At 40.8% G+C, this 21,989-nt stretch overlaps 1 protein-coding gene across 3 annotated transcripts in view; it reads right to left on the bottom strand.

The window, feature by feature from the left end:
* Positions 1 to 21,989, bottom strand: part of SNX6 (sorting nexin 6) — a 101,433-nt gene that overhangs the window by 50,946 nt on the left and 28,498 nt on the right. For 2 of the 3 annotated variants that reach the window (XM_045568853.1, XM_045568863.1), the window contains one exon: positions 13,410 to 13,457. Coding sequence is in view for 1 of the 3 variants with exons in the window: in XM_045568845.1 (XP_045424801.1) it covers positions 13,410 to 13,457; positions 13,614 to 13,619 (54 nt within the window). In the remaining 2 variants the exon portion in view is untranslated. Of the gene's footprint in view, positions 1 to 13,409; positions 13,458 to 13,613; positions 13,679 to 21,989 lie in introns of those variants that run through there. The other variant, XM_045568845.1, reaches the window with a different exon arrangement.

Here is a 21,989-nt window from a genome sequence, read left to right as displayed (position 1 = left end):
CTCCTGAGTAGCTGGGACTACAGGCACGCACCATCATGCTAATTTTTTCTATTTTTTGTAGCTCTTGCTCAGGCTGGTCTTGAACTCCTGAGCTCAAGTAATCCTCCCGCCTCAGGCTCCTAGAGTGCTAGGATTACAGGCATGAGCCACCATACTTGGCCTAGTTTGAGGAAATTTCTAACTAGATTTCACTCAGTGGTTTAATCTTTATCTGCACCAGTTAACTTTTTACTTTCTTCTGTCAGAGATTAACTAGGTTAAACATTTGTATCACTGGTCAAGAGAAAGACTAGGATAGAGAATGTGAATTAAGCAACATAAATATAATTATCATTAGAAAAATAATTTAAAGACTCTGCCCTGTTGCCTCTAGGTTAATTCTCCACATGTACTTCACAAAGAAGACATTCACTACTAGTTACTACACTACCTAGTTTACCATAAAGTATCTAAGCTTAGAATATTCCTTAAAAAGTCAGCTGTTTATCTTTTGCCAGAAAAGCAAATGTATATAGATAGATGGATGGGTGGATAGGGAAAAGAGGAAGCAGGGAAGAAGAAACGAAAGAAAATAACTTTGATTATTTCAATATCCTCCCTTACGCCCCTCTTAAATCTATTCCTTACAGAGCCACCCCTATGATCTCACTAAACTAAAAATCTTTCCTCAAAATCTAAGGGGTTTCCACTTGGAGAAAAGCCAAAGACCTCATAGTGACCCACTAGGCACTATAAAATCTCCATCTGACATCTCTTTGACTAATCTATTCCTTGGGCTCTCTGCCATATGGCCTCTGAGTTGTTCCCTGAACACACAGGCATGCTGCTACAAGAGTCTTTGCACTCACTGTTCCTCTGCCCAAAACATTCTTTCCCCAGGTATCTACCTGCATGGATCACTTCCTTCAAGTCTTTCTCGGGAAGGCCCATCCTAGCCACCCTATCTAAAACCGCAGCTCAAACCATCCATAGTCCCCACCCTGGCCCCAAATCCCTATTGCTTCCTAATTTCTTTTCACTGCACTTATTCACCATCCAATATACTTTACTTTTGTTTAAATGTTCCTCCCTGACTACAATTCAGCTCCATCAAGAGATAGATTTTTGTCTGTTTTGTTCATTGCTATATTCCCAATGGTGGTTCTCAACAAATAACTGTTGACTGGAAAGGAGGGAAGAGGAGAAAGAAAGGTGATAACCATACTGGGCTACAAAAGTGTTTTCAGGTAATTATAGTACAATCAATGAAAAACCCATGATAGAAGTAAATTTCAATAAGCTCATTAATTCAGGCCAAATTTTACATCTATTTAACTGACATTTGCAACCAGATTTCCTCTCATATGCCATACCAGAAGCAACAGAACATTAAGGTAGTATTAACAGTGGTGTCTATCTATGTATTTTCTGGAAGTCAAAGTTAATATTATCAACAAACATAAATGCTCGACTCTTTAAGCAATATAGTAATATGCATTTATTTAATAAATTTTTAAAAATTTATTTATAGACAAGATCTTGCTACATTGCCCAGGCTGGTCTCTTAACTTCTGGGTTCAAGCAATCCTCCTGCCTCAGCCTCCTAAGTAGCTGGAATTACAGATCTCAATTTTTTTTTTTTTTTTTAGCATTTATAAGCAAACAACTGTTCCAGATATCGTGGAGGATTTAAGTGAACAAAAAGTCCTGCCTTCAAGAAATCTGTCTGGGCCGGGCACAGTGGCCCACGCCTGTAATCCTAGCACTCTGGGAGGCCGAGCTGGGAGGATTGCTTGAGCTCAGGAGTTCGAGACCAGCCTGAGCAAGAGCGAGGCCCTGTCTCTACTAAAAATAGAAAAGAAATTAGCTGGACAACTAAAAATATATATAGAAAAAATTAGCCAGGCATGGTGATGCATGCCTGTAGTCCCAGCTACTCGGGAGGCTGAGGCAGTAGGATTGCCTGACCCCACGAGTTTGAGGTTGCTGTGAGCTAGGCTGACGCCACGGCACTCACTCTAGCCCAGGCAACAGAGTGAGACTCTGTCTCAAAAAAGAAAAAAAAATCTGTCTGCAATGAGAAAGGCAATCAACTTTATGTAATAAAACACAAATTAAGTGCTTCCCATTTTCTCCCTGCCACTTTTACAACATGTACAATTTGATCTTTTTTTTTTTTTTTTTTTTTATTGAGACAGAGTCTCGCTCTGTTGCCTGGGTTGGAGTGAGTACCGTGGTGTCAGCCTAGCTCACAGCAACCTCAAACTCCTGGGCTCAAGCAATCCTACTGCCTCAGCCTCCCGAGTAGCTGGGACTACAGGCATGCGCCACCATGCCCGGCTAATTTTTTCTATATATATTTTTAGTTGGCCAGATCATTTCTTTCTATTTTTAGTAGAGACGAGGTCTCACTCTTGCTCAGGCTGGTCTCGAACTCCTGACCTCGAGCGATCCACCCGCCTCGGCCTCCCAGAGTGCTAGGATTACAGGCGTGAGCCACTGCGCCCGGCCTCCAATTTGATCTTATTAACACCTATCCTTATCAACAAGTCCTGTGACCTTTCCATGTATTTCCAGTCTGTCAGTGCCCTCTCTGCTTCACTCCTTTTCCAATCCATTCCATGATATGCCACTCCAATGCCTCTGTTGCTGGACCCTTCAAATCCCTCTGCTCTTTTGCCACACCTGGCTTGCAAATTCCCACACTCAGGGATCAATTTAATCATCATACTTTCTTTGCTTTTACATTTGAGCTGCTGAGTGTGGCTAGAGAAAAGTCACAACTATTTGTACTCATCCACTACAAATTAATGTCTCCAAAATGCATCAGGCTCTTAAAACCACTCATTAGTCCAATCCTGAGCAGCTCTGCTCAGCTCTCCTTTTGAGTCCTTGCAACAACTATTCCAAACTTTTACTACCTCAGCCTTCTACCACATTACCACCCCAACTCTCAACAAGTGACCTTACCTCCCACACCCAGAAACATAAATGCCAGTACCTGTTTTTTCCCTCAGACCCATCAACAAACATTCCTATTAGAAATAAATCTATCCTTGCCACTTTCTCTGCACCCTCAAAGCAAGTAGTATCCTCTGGAGGCCTGAGTTGCCTGTCCCACTGAACATGTGATCCTCCTGTCTGCTGTAGGACCTGATCATACATACACCCTGGCCTCACAAAACCCTCACGTGGCTACCTAATTCCCAAACTCAACGATACTTTTCAGTCTTCTTGGTCTCTCTGCAGTATCTTGCCTTCGTATCACTCTGAACACTCCCTACTTAAAATTCTCTCTACTTTTGGAGTCTCCTCTCATTCTCCTATTTCTCTCAGTCCCCTCAAGTAATCATTGTTTTCCCTTTGGTCCTTAAATGTTGACTTCTCCTGGGTGCTATCTAATGTTGGAAATAATCTCAGCCGTTTTCGACTAATAATTCCTAAGTTTATATCTCCAATTCAGACCTTTTGTTCTAAGTTCCCAATTAGAATTTCAAGTTACCAACTAGACATATTCAATTATTAAACAACCGGTTGAGGCTGGACACGGTCACTCACACCTGTAATCCCAACACTGGGAGGCCCAAGGTGGGATGTTTCCTTAAGGCCAGAAGTTTGAGACTAGTCTGGGCAACACAGACCCCCATCTCTACAAAAAATAAAAAAATTAGCTGAGTGTGATGCTTCACGCCTGTAGTCCTAGCCACTTGGGAGACTGCGGCAAGAGGATATATAGAAAAAAATTAGCCGGGCATGGTGGCGTATGTCTGTCATCCTAGCTACTCAGGAGCCTGAGGCAGGAGGATCACTTGAGCCTAGGGGTTTAAGGTTGCAGTGAGCTATGATGATGCCACTGCACTCTAACCCTGGCGACTGTGCCTCAAAACAAATAAAAACCAAACAATTGTTTGAGTGCCTTCAATGTGCCAAGCACTGCCTTATATGCTAGCGAGATACCAGTGAAGAGACACAAATCCTTACTCTTACAGATCTTACATTCTAGTTTGGGAGGGAGGGAGTTCGACAGCTCACAGGCACTTTAAATCCAACATATCTGAAAATAAAACTTATTATCTACTTTCTAACCCTGCTCTTCTCTCCTATATTCTGCATTTTCTTCTCTACAGCCCAGCCCATGTACTTATTTAGTCACTATGTCTTGTCAATTCTATCTCCTAAACATCTCTCTTTTTTGTGAGACGGGGTCTCACTCTGTTGCCCAGGCTAGAGTACAGTGGCATCACTGTAGCTCACTGCAACCTCAAACTCCTGGGCTCAAGTGATCCTCCTGCCTCAGCATCCTGACTACCTGGGACTACAGATGCATGCCACTGCACCTGGCTAATTTTTCTATTTTTAGTAGAGATGGGGTCTCACTCTTGCTCAGGGTGGTCTCCAACTCCCGAGCTCGAGCAATCCTTTTGCCTCTGCCTCCCAGACTGGTAGTATTATAGGCATGAGCTACTGTGCCCGGCCTAAACATGTCCTTACTATGTGCCCTCATTAATCCCTCTTCCACTGCTTTAGTTCTACCTTCATTTCCCATCTGGACTGTTGCATTAGCCTGGTAGCTGGTTTCTTTGCTTTCTGAATGGAAGCATCAATCCACCTTCCATGTCAGAATAATCTACAGAGCTATTTTTATTTAGGCATGTGTCTTTCCTAATTTGAAATCCCTCAGCACTTCCCACTGCCTGGAGTCTTTATCATTATGCACTGTACACTCGGTCTGTACTGGCCATATGTACCTTTGCAACCCCTGCTCCAGTAAGAACAGGTGCTCCAGGAAGAACCAAGTTACCACACATGCTATCCTTTCTGCTGGCAAGCAGTGATAGCACAAGCTGGTTAAGAGCTCAGGCCCTAGAGCTAGACTGCCTGTTTAACTGCAACTCCTCCTGGTTGTATGACCTTGGACAAGTTAATTAATCTTTCAGAATCTCAGTTTTCCTTTCCAAAGAAGGAATAACAGCAGCAGCTATTTTATAGGGATGTGAGAACTGACTTAACATGTGGAAAGTCCCTGGGATGCAGTAAATGCTATGTAAGTAACTATTATTATGTCTTTACTACTAGCTTTTCCCCCAAAGTTAAAAACTCTCTACTTTGTACTCCTATGGCACTTAATCACAAGGGATTGTAACTCCACCTCCCTCCCTACACTGTGGGCTCAGGGCAGAGACATTTATTCATCTTTCTATCCTCAGCCAATACAATGTATGTCACATTTTATACAAAATAGCTATCAATAAAGGTGGAATGTGTTTAAGCTAAATACCGTGCAAGTATTAAAAAAATGCAAACATCTGAGCCAAGTCTTGAAAGAAAAGGTGGGGGGGAAAAAAGCACTCCACGACATTGAAATTTATGTATAAAGCAGACATTAAAGTGCAAAGGTGCTTGGGCAATGACAAGTTGACTAGAGTATTTGGGGAAGGCAGGGTGGAGATTGAGAAATGAAGCCAGGCAGAAACGGTTAGGAACACTGTTGAATGTTAGCCTCAGGAATTTGAACCTTACTCCAAAAAAAAAAAAAAAGTGGTCCAAGTCAGTCCTTTTGAGGTGGGGACCCTGCGGCCTCCTGATTTCAAGATTATTCTTTTTTAAGCACCAAAGGAGGCAAGAAAAGCTTCACCTTTCTCTGCTGCACCCCTTTTAATAAAAGGATTTGTTCTGTAAAATTTCGATTCAGTCAAAAGGCCCCACTTAAGGACCTAGAAGGACACATGTGGCAGTACTTATAGTTACACTGTAACTATTAAGTAACGTGAAAGTTGGCCTGGAAAGCAGAAAGACACAGAAACTAATGACAGGTTCTGCTACAATCCAGGAAAGAAGTAGCAAGGACCTTAACTGGGGTCATGCAAACGAAAGATGGGTTAGACCAAGGGTGGGGAAACTGTGGCCTTAAGGCCACATATAGCCTTCTAGGTCCTTAAGTGTGGCCTTTTGACTGAATCCACATTTTACAGAACAAATTTTTATTAATACATTTTTGTTCATCTTTTATATTTTTATTTTTAAAATGAACATATTAAAAATACCAAAGAATAAAATAAGTTTCAACAAAATAATCCTCCCAGATTGACTGGCACAATTAGAACATTAGTAAGAAATAAGGGCTAAATTGATGGCTGCTATGCTCATGATTTAGTTCTAACTTCCCCTGCCTTACTGGTACCAATACTGCATGAGGTTGGTTGTCGAGAGTTTATGGGGGTTGAGTGTGCCAATCTGTTATTAGCTTTTAACAACAGTATACTGTGTTTCTGTTTGAAGTGGAATTTGTGAATAGTTGCACAGCTCGACAGTAGTTTTTAATTCTGTCTGCTTAACAGCCCATCCTGTCAAAGACCAAGAGAATGCTGAAGAAAACAGATTTTCTTTTTTTTTTTTTTTTTTGAGGCAGAGTCCCGCTCTGTCACCCTGGCTACAGTGCCGTGGCGTCAGCCTAGCTCACAGCAACCTCAAACTCCTGGGCTCAAGCAATCCTCCTGCCTCAGCCTCCCAAGTAGCTGAGACTACAGACATGCGCCACCATGCCCGGCTAATTTTTTTCTATATATTTTTAGTTGTCCAGCTAATTTCGTTTTTTTTTTTTTTTTTTTTTTTATTTTTTAGTAGAAATGGGGTCTCGCTCTTGCTCAGGCTGGTTTCGAAATCCTGAGCTCAAACGATCCGTCCACCTCGGGCTCCCAGAGAAAACAGATTTTTTAATGAGGACTAGGAATTGAAGTATTATCTTTTTTTTTGCTAAAGATAAGATGATTTGCTTGCTTTGTGATACTGCAATATCAACATTAAAGAAATTCAATGGTCATCAGCATTATAACACTCATAAGGACTACCAACATTTTAAATTAAAGGGAGAGGTGTGAAAGATTGTATCGCAGAAATTAAAAGATGAAAAGCAAAACCAAAGATAATTCTTTCAAGCAGCAGTAAGACCTAGAAATAATGCCACTGAAGCAACTTATAAAGTAGCTTAGATACTCAGGAAAAAAGGGAAGCCATTCGATGATGCAGAAATTGTGGAAGAACGCATTGTCAGAAGTTGTAGGATGCTTAGACTCCAGTAACATTTCAGAGTACAAACAACTGCCTCTTTCAAGGAGAACCACAACTGATCGCCAGCACGAATTGGCCTTCAACTTAACAGAACAACTTCATGCAATACTTCAAAAGGAAATCACTTTGGATCAAGCAACTGATACTGCTGACTCAGCAAAGGTTTTATACTTCATTTGGGCCATAACAAATTTTCTTTGCTACAAAGACCGAGTGCTTTCGGCACTCTTGCGAACAGAACACGGGGAATAGATATCTTCAACAACTTTCAAGATAAATGTTGCAAAGCTGGACTGACGGTATTTGGTAAATTTAGTGAGTGAATGTACAGATGGTGCACATTCTATGACAGGAAACAAAACCGCCCTTCAACAATGGGGTGCAAAGAGGTAAGAATTGTGGTAAGGGCCTAGCAAAACTAATGTACAGGCCTAGCTAAAAATAATGATAGTAATTAGTAACTGTCCCCCTGTAATTACCACTCTGGAGCCACACAGCTGGTAGTCATAAAGATTCTTAACTTCTCCCCATAGCTGGTGTCCATAAAGATTCTTAACTTTCTCTGTAGATAACATCACCTTTTTGAAACCTAAAGGTAGTTTTTAAGATATCTTCCAGGCCCCGCATCCCAGTGGATCGACTGGCCCACTCAGTCCAGCCGCCCACACCAAGAAACTGACACAACTGGAATTGTGACCCCAGAGACTAGAGCAACACAAGAAGATGATTTCTACATCCCTGTAATTTTGCCCCAATTAACAAACCTAATTACCTAATCTTTTGCCTATCAAACTACTTTTAAAAACCCTGTCTTCCAAATTCTCGGGGAGGCAGATTTGAGAAATTTCTCCCATCTCCCTACTTAGTGCTATGCAGAATAAAGACTCTTTCTCTGCCTTATAAACCCTGCTGACTCAGTGTATTGGCTTCCTCTTGGACAGTGGACATATGAACCTGGTTGGGCAGCAACAGAAACATGAAAGGTTTATTGCACAGATAAAAAACAGTATTAACAGACCCAAGATGCTCCCATTTCTTCTCATTGTATCTTGCACCAGCAAAATCTCTGTGTTAAAGCTACTATTTTAAGTGACACTTTGCAAAAAGTTGTAAGTATTAACTGTTTATGCAAATGCAACACCGAATGGTCACTTTCATAACATGCTAAAATTGAATGATGAGGTATTTAGTGTGGATTTGCTGTATCATTCCAAAGTGTGTTGGCTATCGCAGGGACAGGTGTTATCCAAAATTTTATCTCTGTGAGAACAGATAGTTAAATTTTATGAAGAACAGAATCAGCAATGTGAATTAATGAAAGATGATTTCTGTAGGAATGCAGCATTTCTGTGTGATATAATGTCAAATCAAAATGACTTGAATATTTCCTTGCAAGGTAAAACTAAGTCTATATATGTAACAAAAAAAATCCAAGCATTTCAAAAAAAGCTATCATTTTTCAAAACATTTCTTCAAAAGTAAATTTCAGAGGAACATTTTCCCCAGTTAGCAAAGGTCACTGATGAACAGGATGTTATACTCGAAATATCTGAATACACAGCTGTTATTGACCTGTTAATTGGAGAATACAAGGAAAGGTTCACTGACTGAGAATCATGACATCACGCTCAAATTAGCATTTCAGCCTCACCTAGTTGATATCACCAAGATACCTAAAGACCTACAGATGGAATTGACTGAGCTCTCAGTAGATGACATTTTAAAGTCATTGTTTGATGGTAAGAAAGATCCAATTGAAACATGGAAAAATGCAGTAGAATACCCACACCTTCAGCAACATGCCCGAAAAATGCTTTCTTGCTTTTCAACTGCTTATTGCTGTGAATCTACATTCTCCTCCCTAACCCAAATCAAGACACCCTTAAGGTCACAAATGACTGATACCCATCCAGAGGAACACTTGAAACTTCAGACCTCCAAGCTGCAACCAAATATTAAAATGCTTCCCAACAAAAAGCAGACACAATGAAGTCATTAAAAGGTTAGTTAACTTTAAAATTAACAAATAGTTTTCAATTTTTGAAATTAAGTACACAGTAGTTAGATTTGTATAAAATAATGTACATTTTTAAGTGCATCTAATTGAAGTTTCTTGAATGCAGCCTTATTTGATTATAGCTAAATTAATGCAGCCTTCCAACATGAAAAGGTTCCCTACCCCTGAGTTAGACAATATTTCCAAGGTGAAATTAACTGGCCTCAGTGACTGTTCTGCTGTTAAGATGAAGGATATGATCTGAGGTTTCTTGCCTACACAACTGGAAAATGATGCCATTAATGAAGATAAGGAATACAGAGGGAGCAAAGCTAGGAGTCCAGGAGAAGGTGTAGCTACTCCACCTACAGTCATTTTTAGAAACAAACATATTATTTAGAATTGAAATAAAATGCTAAGAGAGAATTATGCCATCACTCTGGCATATACTGGTCTTACTTAACAAGCACATCAAAGCAAAATATGTCCAGTTCAAAGGGCTCATTCTGTTTACTAAATAGTATGTTACTATCCTTCCTTCATTTGGGGGAAATAACCTATTATGTAGAGGTGGGGCTGAAGAGATCAAAACGTGGCCAATAATTTTCAATATTGTGTATTCTTAGACCCTGTTTCTCACAAAATAGTATTTTTCTTAAGGCTCCAAGCTTCTGTTCTGATCCAAATATCATGACAAAAATGCTTAAAGATTTATGTAAAAACATTAATTTTGCTTATTTGCAGCTTTGTATGAAATGCTTATATTATTTTTGAATCTGTGATGTCCCCTTTGCAACTCATATCAAATATGTATTTCATGCTTTTTCTCTATTAAGACTCCCTTTCTTAAAAGGCCGAACAAGATGATCTAAACTAAAAGTGCAATACCTAAGGGTTCCAATTATGGCAATCTAATTCTATCAGGACAAACACAATATAAGGAAATTTAAAACAAGCCAGATATTTCTGTTCCTGAAATGAGGAAATGGCAAGATAACTTTGTGCAGCAGTAATAAAACTTTTGTGCACAAGAGAAACTTCTCAGGTGCTTGTTTAAAAAAAAGCCATTATGGCCGGGCACAGAGGCTCATGTCCGTAATCCTAGCACTTTGGGAGGCCGAGGTAGGAGGACTGCTTGCGGCCAGGAGTTTTGAGACTAGCCTGTGCAAGACTGAGACCCCATCTCTACAAAAAGTACAAAAATTAGAGTTGCTTGGGAAGCTGAGGCAAGGAGGATTGCTTGAACCCGGGAATTTGAGGTTGCAGTGAGCTATGATGACACCACTACACTCTAGCCCAGGAGACAGAGAGCAAGATCTTGTATCAAAAAAAAAAAGAAAAAAAGAAAAGCAGTTATCTGCCTTTTTCCCCACCCTGAAAGATTCTGATTTACTGAGGGTGTGGAACCCAGAAACTTTTGTTTTTCAAATACCCCAGGTGATTTTGAGCCAGGTGTTTCAAGGCCACTTTGAGAAACACCTGAACTGGCTCTGATGTCAGAAATGTGGTTTAAAGTCCAGCTCTCCCATCACTGCTGTGTGACCTCAGACTACTTAGTTTCTCTAAGGTTTTGATTCCTCATATGAAAAACAGGGATACTAGGCCGGGCACGGTGGCTCACGCCTGTAATCCTAGCACTCTGGGAGGCCGAGGCGGGCGGATTGTTCAAGCTCAGGAGTTCGAGACCAGCCTGAGCAAGAGCGAGACCCCCGTCTCTACTAAAAACAGAAAGAAATTATATGGACAGCTAAAAATATATATAGAAAAAATTAGCCGGGCATGGTAGTGCATGCCTGTAGTCCCAGCTACTCGGGAGACTGAGGCAGGAGGATTGCTTGAGCCCAGGAGTTTGAGGTTGCTGTGAGCTAGGCTGACGCCACAGCACTCACTCTAACCTGGGCAACAGAGTGAGACTCTGTCTCAAAAAAAAAAAGGGGGGGGGGGATACCAAAGGCTTTAGAGGAATGACGAGAGATTAATGAAACAATGCTTATGCAATGGTTAACACAGTGCCTGGCTACAATTACTATGATTCACTCAGTTCCATAGGTCAAAAATAAGGAAGAACTGGACATGTACACATATTCATCATTGCATTCTAAAAGCTTTCTAAGGCTGGGCACAGTGGCTCATGCTTGTAATCCAAGCCCTCTGGGAGGCTGAGGAAGGAGGAATCCTTGAGTTCACGAGTCCGAGAGTAGCCCAAGGAAAAGCAGGAGCCTATCTCTACTAAAAATAGAAAAAAAAAAAAATTAGCCGGGCTTGGTGGTGCGCAACTGTAGTCTGAGCTAATCAAGAGGCTGAAGCAGGAGGATCGCTTGAGCCCAGGAGTTTGAGGTTGCTGTGAGCTAGGCTCATGCCAGGGAACTGTATGTAGCCTGCATACCAGAGCAAGACTCTGTTTCAAAAATAAAATAAAATAAAAATAAAAGCTTTCTAGTTAATTATGTTTTGGCCATTTTCATTTTAAAATTTTTGTCTACAGGATTCTATAAGAATCTCCTGGTCAGATGAACTCTTTGTCTTCCTTTCCCTTTAATATTGTAATACATGAAAAAAGCTTCTGGACACATTACTTAAGTGCTTCCAGTTCCATAAGCAAATCTTACCAAAGGCATAAAGCCATGAACATATAAATATTCACCATAAAATACTTTACTTTTCATAACATCAACATAAATACTCAAAAAAATTAATGCTTTTACTGAACATTAGTCAGATTTTACAAGAGCAAATCCTGTTTGCTTTTCCTGATAGGCCACAAAAATAAGACACAAACTTGTTATATAAATAAAGAAGACCATATATGTTTTATATTTGGAAAAATCAGTTCAGTTGTGCTATAATCAATTAATCTCATTTTATTAAATAACTCTGGTTTCCCGTTTTAAAATCCAAAATATAATTTATAAATGTTCATCTAATTCTCTTGTCTTATCCCAGAAGATACATATACACATTTACACACATACATTTTATTTATAATTCACTAGAAACTAAATATTTTAGAAACTAGACATTCTATATGATGCTTTTGCAATAACCAGAAATTCTAAATAATGCTTTTGTGTAAACTGAGAAATTAATTTATCGTTTATAAAAGTATGCAGCACCCTTTGCATCTTTCTTATTATTTAAAAGCTTCATAAAGGTCATCAGTTCATACTAACTGCCTCATCTTATATTACAGACAGCAATAATACCCTACAATACTTTATCATCTATCAAAAACCCACTAACATGTGTTTTTCACATTATCTAAGATGGATAACAAAAAGTAAAACAGAAAATTAAAGTGCAGGCTGTTAAATGCGAAGGAAGCATGGAACCTTGCTGAGCAGCAATTATCTCATATCAATATTTTTCAAGTGCTCACTTGTACCAGGCCCTATATTACCACGTTTCAGTCAAAAGAATGGGGATGGGAGGGAGGAATGGGAGCCTTTCTGAAGTGGAATGCAACTAACCTCAAAAGGACACCAAGTACAGAAAGGTACTTACTGGGGTTTGAGGGTTACAAACTTTCAGTTATGAGTAAGTTCTGGAGACCTAATGTACAGCATGGTGACTAAATTTAATAACAACATATACTGAAATTTGCTCACAGTAGATCTCAAGTGTTCTTCCCCCCAAATGGTAACTAGGTGAGGCGATGTATGTTAGCTTGACTGTGGTACTCACTTCACAATGTATATGAAAATATCACGCTGTACATCTCAAATATATACAATTACTATTTGTCAATCATATCTCAAAAAAGCTAAGGGGAAAAAACCAACACTAAGGAAACCCTGCAATAGATGTCGATTTTTCTGGATATTAGTAAAAGTAAAGATACCCTGGGCTACCAGCACTTTGCAAAATCTGGCAGGGCACTGGAGAAGAGTTGTGATTCAACGGCTGTAAAATTCCTTTGCAAAAGGGTAATTTAGAATAAGCCCGTACCATATCTGTTTTATACAGAGAGAGAAGAGCGGGCAGGACGAGGTTGAGAGATCCACACCAGGAGAAAATTGAGGGTGCCGCCAGGAAGGTCTGAGGATAGGTTTTCATAGCCCCAAAGTGGCAAGGGTGGGGGCGTTCCAGCTCCCGCCTCCCCTTCCACATCCCGTTCTGCACCCCGCCCCAGGAGAGGGGAGAGGCCCACAGGAGGCAGGAGACAAGAGAGGGGCCGCTGGTCCCCCCGAAATCACACCGGCCCCCAGGGAGGAAGGGCTGCAGGAGGGCGGGGCGCGGGGCGGCGAGGAACCGAAAGGGGCACGACACGGAGGGAACGCCGCACGGCCGGGGACCCCTCCCCAGACCACAGCCGGGGGCCGCGGCTGGGGCGGGAGGGCCCTGCGAACACGAAGGAGGCAGAACTTACTCCGCGGTCCTCATCCGAGAGGAAGTCGGGGCCGTCGTCCAGGCCTTCCTGCGGGGTCGGCGGGCCCGGCACGCCGGGGGAGAGGATGGGATGGGGGAGACACAAAGGGAGACATTAGTACCAGGCCGGCGCGGTCTCCGCGCCCGCCCCAAGCCCGCCGCCCCCACCGCGCGCCCGGGGCTCGGCGCCGCGGAGAACACCCACCATCATGGCTGCTCCGAGGCGAGGGCCGGCGCAGGCGCGCACCTCACTGCCGGCCCGAGGGAGCCGGCGGCGGGCGGGGCGGGGCGGGGCGGGGCGGGGCCGGGTCTCGGAGCAGTCCCGCCCCCTCCCCGTGCTTGGGCCCGGGTCGGGGAGCGATGAAGAGGGACGGCGAGGCCTTGTGCCCAAGGTCGAAGCACCTAAGTGAGGGAGGGCACGAAGGCCAAGACCCACATGGCTGGGGCAGCTAGCGGCTGGCGGGCTCTGATCCGGGAAGGGCCGAAGGCCACCGAAGGAGCTGTCCAGTTCCCTTGCCTGAGGGCCCAGCGAGGAACCTTGCAGGCGCCCTCTGGAAACTACAATAAATCATCTAGTCTTTGTATTGTGCCACAAGATAATTAATCACAGTTATTATCATTTTGTCTATGGAAGTTGCAGGAACCAAGGGCAACTGCACACAGTCAGCAGTCAGGGACTGTAATCAAGCTTTTACTGCTGGCGAGGTAATAACTACCTTTGGGGCGCTATAAAAATGAGCTGTTCTCATTACAAGAGTATTCCTTTGTTCGATGAAATTTCCCCAGACCCAGTGTAAGTGTTCAGCTGGAAAGCACCACTCAGGTAGTATCCACAGGCATTTCAAACAAGATAAAATCATTCTTAATCCCTGCCCCCCTTACCTATTTCTCTCTCTCTCTCTCTCTCTCTCTCTCTCTCTCTCTCACACACACACACACACACACACACACACACACACACACACACGCAATTCCTGTGCTTTCATTCAGTTAATGGTGCAACATCCTCAGCTGTTCAGACCAGAAACCTAAGTCCCATTGATATCCTCACCCCCAATATCCAACCAAATCATATTGCTTCTACAGTCGATTCTCTTCATTACCTCTTGAATTGGTCCCATTTTTCCAACTTCCACGGATTATCATCAACATCTCTTGTCTAAACCTTTGCAATACTCTCCTAACTTTTCATATTTTCCATCTCTCTCTCCTCTATTCTACACAGTGCTGCCAGCTTTCCTCCCAAGACACAGATATCGATGATTATGCTACTACCCTGTTCAATAATCTTTACAAGCCTCCATTATTTCACGATCCAACTCCTCAGCCTGTAATTCCAGGCCCTCAACATTTGAATCCCTCTCTGCTTCTCCAGGCCCTCCACCCTATCTTATTGAATTGAGGCTCTCAAAACAATAATATTAAACTTACCAATATTTTCACAAACTACCTCTTGTAGTTTTCATTTTGTATGTCATGAGAACTGAGGCATAGAGAGGTAAAGGCTGAGTCACCGACAAAGGCTACTCTTCAGTACGGTGGGGAGAAGGACTTTTATTTTTTGTGTTTTGTTTCTTGTTTCCTAGGGCATTATAATGACTACTAAAGTAGTCTTTTTCACTGGGAGTCATGAGCCATCATGCAGTGTCAGTGTAATGTGATTAAGTGTCAGGAGGAATGTTCCAGTAATTTGTTACTGATAAAAAGTGCCAATATTTCAAACCAACAGTGGCAATACAACTGATAAGAGGGTTGTGGACAAAGGTTGAGAAGTGCCACATACAACCACCTCAAATGCCTCCTATCATTAACACAGAGTTTTAAATTTCCACATTTAAACAAAGTCCAGAAACACTGTAATTCTCAAATGCCAGACATTTAAAATCACTAGTTATGAAAAAAAGAGTATTTAAAATACAAATAGTATAACTAAAATTATCAACAAAGATATATGGTAATTACCACAGCTATAATTCATAGCTGAAAACTCACATAGGTAGAGAACTCAACCTTGAAATAATAAAGTTGTTAATTAATACCTGAGCTTTCTTTTCTGAGCAAAGGTCTCAAGCTATATTTGTGAATGATAAAAAGGAATTATCAGTAAATTATACTAACAACTATCAAAAAGCCAAGTTACAGAAGTTAAGGAATTTCAAAAGAAATTAGATAACCTCACATTACAGATTTTTCTACTATTTGTAAAAGAAATAAAGAAGATATTAAAGCTGAACCATTCTTCTAATAATTTTAACCAAATAATAAATTTTTTCATCATGTTTTGATAGATTTCTATGAAGTTATCTACTTCTATACAAATGTCATGAACAAATTATGTTGAATCAAAGTCTGGTTACTTGATAGATTTAGATACGTGAAAGTAAAATGTTATAATTGTGAATACTTTCTCAGTAGTGTGCTTCAAAACAAATGTATTGGAAGGTTTTAGAGAAGAGGAAAATTTTAGAGAATAATGAATGAGTTACTTTTAAATTTTAAAAATAAAAAACGGTATTTGCTTGAACATTTTGTCAAACAAAATTAAGTTTTTCTCTAGAAGAAAAATTTTAAAAATATAAAGTGGTAATGACTTAAGTAGTTGTAGAAGAAAAATGTTTAATTCCTTTCCTTCTATCATGTTCTAATCAAAGAAAATTTTACCAAAACTTATTTTTATCAGTTTCTCACTTACTCAAATTCTAGGAGGTCCATTTTGTTTTGGACAACCTCTGAGTCCTAATTCTTCCCTCATTCTCCCTGGGAGTTATGCTACAACAAAATTCTATATAGAAAGATTGCTGAACTCTATTTTTTTCTGAGTGTACTATATCAATCAGGATGTTTTCAGTTGCAAGTAACAGATAACATCAATTCAAATAAACTTGAGCAGTAAGGAAATTTATTGTTTTACAACAAAAACAAGAAGAAGAAAAAAATCAAGAAATAAGGTGTCTCTGGGCATAATACAATCATTGGCTGAATGGTGTAATCAAAAATCCAGATTCCTTCCAACTCTTCACTCTGCCACCTTCAGTGACAACCTCATTCTAAGGCTGGTTCTTCTCATGGTCCAAGATGACTTCTGTAGTTCCAGCTTTTACATCTTGATATAACAACATCCACAAGCAGAAAAACAACCTGCTCAGAAGCCACCCCTCCCTTCCATATGCCTCTCATATCTCATGGACTAGAACTGGGTCATGGCCACTTTGTTCATTAATGTGATATTTGTTATTTCTTCTTTTGTGAATTACCTATTTCTGTTCTCAGCCTGTATTTTTTACTATGGCTTTGTGAAAGCTCTTTATATATTAAGGATAAAAGCCCTTTGTTAGGTATGATGAAGACATATGTTTAAATTAACTTTGCTTTATAATTTTAGGTTATAATGTTTTTGACATGCACAAGTTTTTAAATTTAATGCAGTTAGATCCATCAATCTTCTCCTTTAGGATTCTTATTTTAGTGATAATGCCAAGAAAGACTTTGCCTATTCCCAGATTAGGTAAATATCCACTAATTTTTTTTTCCAGTAAGTTTCTGGATTGAAAGTTACTGACTTCAGTTAATGGACCAAATCAGATGAACAAAATAAACTTCTCAACCTTATTACTCCTTCGTCTTCCCCCATAACTTGGGCATTAAAAAAAATAAAAGCATGAGAACAGTGGCTCACGCCTGTAATCCTAGTATTGTGGGAAGCTAAGGCAGGAGGATCTCTTGAGGTCAGAAGTTCGAGACCAGCCTGAGCGAAAGTGAGAGCCCGTGTCTACAAAAATAGAAAAATTAGCCCGGTGTGGTGGCATGCGCTCGTAGTCCCAGCTATTCTAGAGGCAGAGGCCGGAGGATCACTTGAGTCCAGGAGTTTGAGGTTGCAGTGAGCTATGATCATGCCACTTTACTTTAGCCTAGACAAAAGAGTGAGACTCTGTCTCAAAAATAAATAAATAAATGAAAGCAAACCACGCTTTATTTAAATAAATCAATAAGCAAGGAAGTGCCACAGGCACCATATCTGAAAGGTCAAAAAAGTAAAAGTCATGTCTCAGCAGAATGAGGGTGGAAAAGCTAATGTTCCAGAAATTTAAATTATTTCTTAGACAAATAACTCCCACTTCCTTGGGATTCAGACCTGGGAATCAGCACGAACAGTGAACCAGCTTATCTTGACCATGGTACCTGGAGACTAAGAGAAGTGACATCTCTACAGAAACCTGATCCACATGTGGATTTATTGATTAATGTCAGTACCTCTACTTCTATTAGGAAGGATTCTATTTGGAAGCCAAAGATTATTGAACTGAAGTCTAACACACTATCTTTCACCTATTTTTAACATAAGTTCCGAAAGGGAGAGACACAGAGGACAGCTTAATTTTGTTTCATGCCTAGAACAGCCGCATTCTATTAAATTATTTCTAAATTACATTTCAATATTGCTGATTTTATGAACTCATTCCTCCATCACAAAGCTGCAATGGAGACACAAGATATAAAACCTGGAGAAAATATGGTAAAGGAAGTGCCTAAAACATGACACTCATAAGTGGTCAGCAATTCAAGATTCCCCAATCCTTCGACCCCAGATGGGAAATACTTCAGTGAAAGAGAAACCCAGCTCTGTTTATACATATTTTTCTCTCATCTTTTATCATATTCCATTATTTCACTTTAGGATCCTGGCCCTAAAGAAAAAGCAACAAGAAGAGTGAAAAACTTTAGAACAATTTTTTGAAATAAAATATCTGGTGTAATGATTTTATTTGCATTCTAAGTACAGTGATACAGAATTTTACCTTTCAGAAGAATTCTACCCAGAGGTAATTCTAATTTTTTTAAGTCAGAAAAACATCTCAAACATTCATTTCCCAAATTTCCATTTTTAGTCAGATTTTCAGGACTGTACCTATTGTGCAACATAAGACTTAACTGCATTTTTCTAAATAATAGAAAAAGAGGATTTTAAAAATTTTACAAAATTGGCTGGGTGTGGTGCTCACGCCTGTAATCCTAGCACTCTGGGAGGCCAAGGCGGGAAGATCACTTGAGCTCAGGAGTTTGAGACCAGCCTAAGCAAGAGTGAGACCAGGTCTATACTAAAAATAGAAAAATTAGCCAGGCATGGTACTGCAGTCTACCGTGTAGTCCCAGCTACTCAGGAGGCTGAGGCAGGAGTGAGCTAGGCTGATGCCACGGCGCTCACCAGGGCAATAGAGTAAGACTTTGTCTCAAAAAAAATTTTACAAAATTGATGGAATCTATGCAGCAAGTAACCCATCATATTTCTTTAAGAGTTTCTACCTTCAGAAGAAAAAAATACACTTCCCCCAAATAAGGCATTCTACTACTTCTCTAGAGTTGTCCCCTCCCTTTTCCTTCCGTGTGTGTGAGTGTGTGTGTGTGTGTGTGTGTGTGTGTGTGTGTGAGAGAGAGAGAGAGAGAGAGAGAGAAAGAGAGAGAGAGAGAAGCCTTTTCACTTCCACTTTTTCCTGTATTTTGGAAGCTAGAATATTTTTTTTTTTTTTTTTTTTTTTTTTGAGACAGAGTGTCACTTTGTTGCCCTGGCTAGAGTGAGTGCCCTGGCGTCAGCCTAGCTCACAGCAACCTCAAACTCCTGGGCTTAAGCGATCCTACTGCCTCAGCCTCCCGAGTAGCTGGGACTACAGGCATGCACCACTATGCCCAGCTAATTTTTTCTATATATATTTTAGTTGGCCAGCTAATTTGTTTCTATTTTTTTTTTTTTTAGTAGAGACAGGGTCTCGCTCTTGCTCAGGCTGGTCTCGAACTCCTGACCTCGAGCGATCCACCCGCCTCGGCCTCCCAGAGTGCTAGGATTACAGGCGTGAGCCACCGCGCCCGGCCTAGAATATTTTTTTAAAGTCTTTGTCTGTAAACAATGTTAATAACTCAAGATGTGTCTAGAAAAAGCCACTAATCCAAAAAAAATTTAGCTACTTCAAATCATTTTTGGATACTCCCTCTACTCACAGTGCACTATCATCAATATTATATTTTTTCATTTTCTGAAGAATGAATTCAGGAGTTGAAAGATCTCTTGTCTTTTCTTTATCATATCACATTAACTTTTAGAACTAGGTTCTTTTATTATTTTGGCCAACTAACAGATTATTAACCCTTACATTGACAGTTATGTTCACTATGCTGACAAATACAGCTTTTATAATTTTTCAATAACGGATAACTTCTCCTAGATGAAATTCCAATTTTTAATTGAATTTATCCCTCTTCTGTGCACCACCAAGTGAGACATTGCTGTTTTCAAAAGACAAAGTTCTGTGGGAGTGTTAACAGATTTCTGTAAATGTGCTGTCTAAAGCATGTGTTATAAAGTAGTCTGCCAGATATTAACTGATGTGTTTTTTTAAGAGAAAGATCAGAAATAAATTGAAAATTGTCCCATTCACCCACTAAAAGTAGACAGAGGTTGTCAGGGGCTGGGAGTGAAAGAAATAGGGACTGACAGCTAATGGGCACATGGTTTCTTTTAGGGTGATGAAAATGTTCTGCAATTAGAAAGTGGTGATCGTTGCACAACTTTGTAGAGATATTGAAAAACACTGAATTGTACACATTAGCTTTTTTTTTTTTTTTTTTGAGATAGAGTTTCACTCCGTTGCCTGGGCTAGAGTGCAGTGGCATCACCACAATTCACTGCAGACCCAAACTCCTGGGTTCAAGTGATCCTCTTGCTTCAGCCTCTCAACTAGGTGGGCCTACAGGCATACACCACTACACTCAGCTATTTTTCTATTTTTGTAGAGACGAAGTCTCCTGGTGCTCAGGCTGGTCTGGAACTCAACTTGAATTCCTGGCATCAAGTGATCCTCCCATTTCACCCTCCCAAAATGCTAGGATTACAGGCATGAGCCACCGTACCCAGCCAGAATTGTACACTTTAAAAGGGTAGCCTTTATGGTATGTAAATTGAATCTCACTTTAAAGAAAAAAGAATAAAGTCACTTCAGAAATTTCTTTCTTAGGGACTTATGCCTAGAGTTTTTTATTATTATCATTATTTTTATATATTTTTTTAGATACAATCTCACTCTATCACCCAGGCTCGAGTGCGGTGGCATGATCATAGCTCACCGCAGCCTTGAACTCCTGGACTCAAGTGATCCTCCTGTCTCAGCTGGTACTATAGACATTTGCCATCATGCCTGGCTAATTTTTTTCTTTTTAAGATATGGGATCTCAGTTATGTTGCCCAGGCTAGTCTTGAACTCCTGGCCTCAAGCATTCCTCCACCTCAGCCTGCTGAGTTGCTGGGATTACAGGTGTGAGTCCCCACCCTGGTTTACCTAGAGTTTTTAAGAACGATATTCCAAAAGGTCATTGTATTCTTTTCTGAAAAAGATATCTTCATGTTTGCATAAAAGAGAATGAATAATGTATACAAAAACCATGTCTTGTTTGGAAAACCTGATGCCTCACCCTACTGCTTTAATCTTTCTAGAAGCAATTTGCCCCTTTGTCCTTTATTTAAGATCTAAGATTACCAGGGGCAAAACCCAATTTTCAGCAAAGACTAATGGGTTTAAGCTCCTGGGAGGCTGTAAAGTGGCATCAACCTCTGCCACAGGAGTCCCAAGAAAGGAAACATTTAGGGATGAGGGAACCCTTCAGCAAATAGCCCCACGGAGGCCCAGCCATAGGCCCTGGGCACCCCTTGCTATTTGTCTCTCCAGCACTGGTGCTCAGCCCTAGTTAGGCCTAACAGTGTCCAGACACATGAAGTTCTCCAATTCAGGAGTGGGCTTGAAACACTGAACATTGCATTCACTAGGGTATAAAATGGTAGACCCAGGAAACCCTTTGGTGCTAAGCTTTCCCTCTCATCATGGTGAAAACAATTTATGTCTGATCTGTTCCAGAAGGGACAGCTGTGGAGATTGGTATGTGTAGGTAGTATAAGGTCCTTCTCTGTTCTTGCTACCTGAACTGACTTCCTTTCTCATCTTTGCCTCTCCCAATCCTATCCACCCTTTGAGGTCTATCACAGGGGATGCCTCCACCATCACCCCCCTTTTTTTTTTCTTTTTGTTTTTTGAGACAGAGTCTCACTCTGTTGCCCATGCTAGAGTGCCCTGACATCAGCCTAGCTCACAGCAACCTCAAACTCCTGAGCTCAAGCAATCCTCCTGCCTCACCCTCCCAAGTAGCTGGGACTACACCATGCACCACCATGCCCGGCTAATTTTTTTCTATATATTTTTAGTTGTTCGGCTAATTTCCTTCTACTTTTAGTAGAGATGGGGTCTCACTCTTGCTCAGGCTGGTCTCAAACTCCTGAGCTCAAACGATCCACCCGCCTCGGCCTCCCAGAGTGCTAGGATTACAGGCGTGAGCCACTGCGCCCAGTCTCCATCACCCTTTCTTTACCTGTAATAGTTAAGAAAGGGAATGAGCTCTGGAGACAGTCTCCTGTGTTCAAATCCTGGCCCTGCAACTTGTAACTACAGGTGAGCCATGTTGTCTCTCTGAGCCTGTTTCCTCATATGTGATATGGCAGTAATAAAAAGAATCTGGAGTCAAACTGCCTCGGTTTAAATCTCAG

The sequence above is a fragment of the Lemur catta genome, chromosome 1 (assembly GCF_020740605.2).
Source record: "Lemur catta isolate mLemCat1 chromosome 1, mLemCat1.pri, whole genome shotgun sequence".
NCBI lineage: Eukaryota > Metazoa > Chordata > Mammalia > Primates > Lemuridae > Lemur > Lemur catta.
The sequence above is the reverse complement of the archived record's forward strand: the minus strand, read 5'-3'. Positions and strand labels throughout refer to the sequence as shown.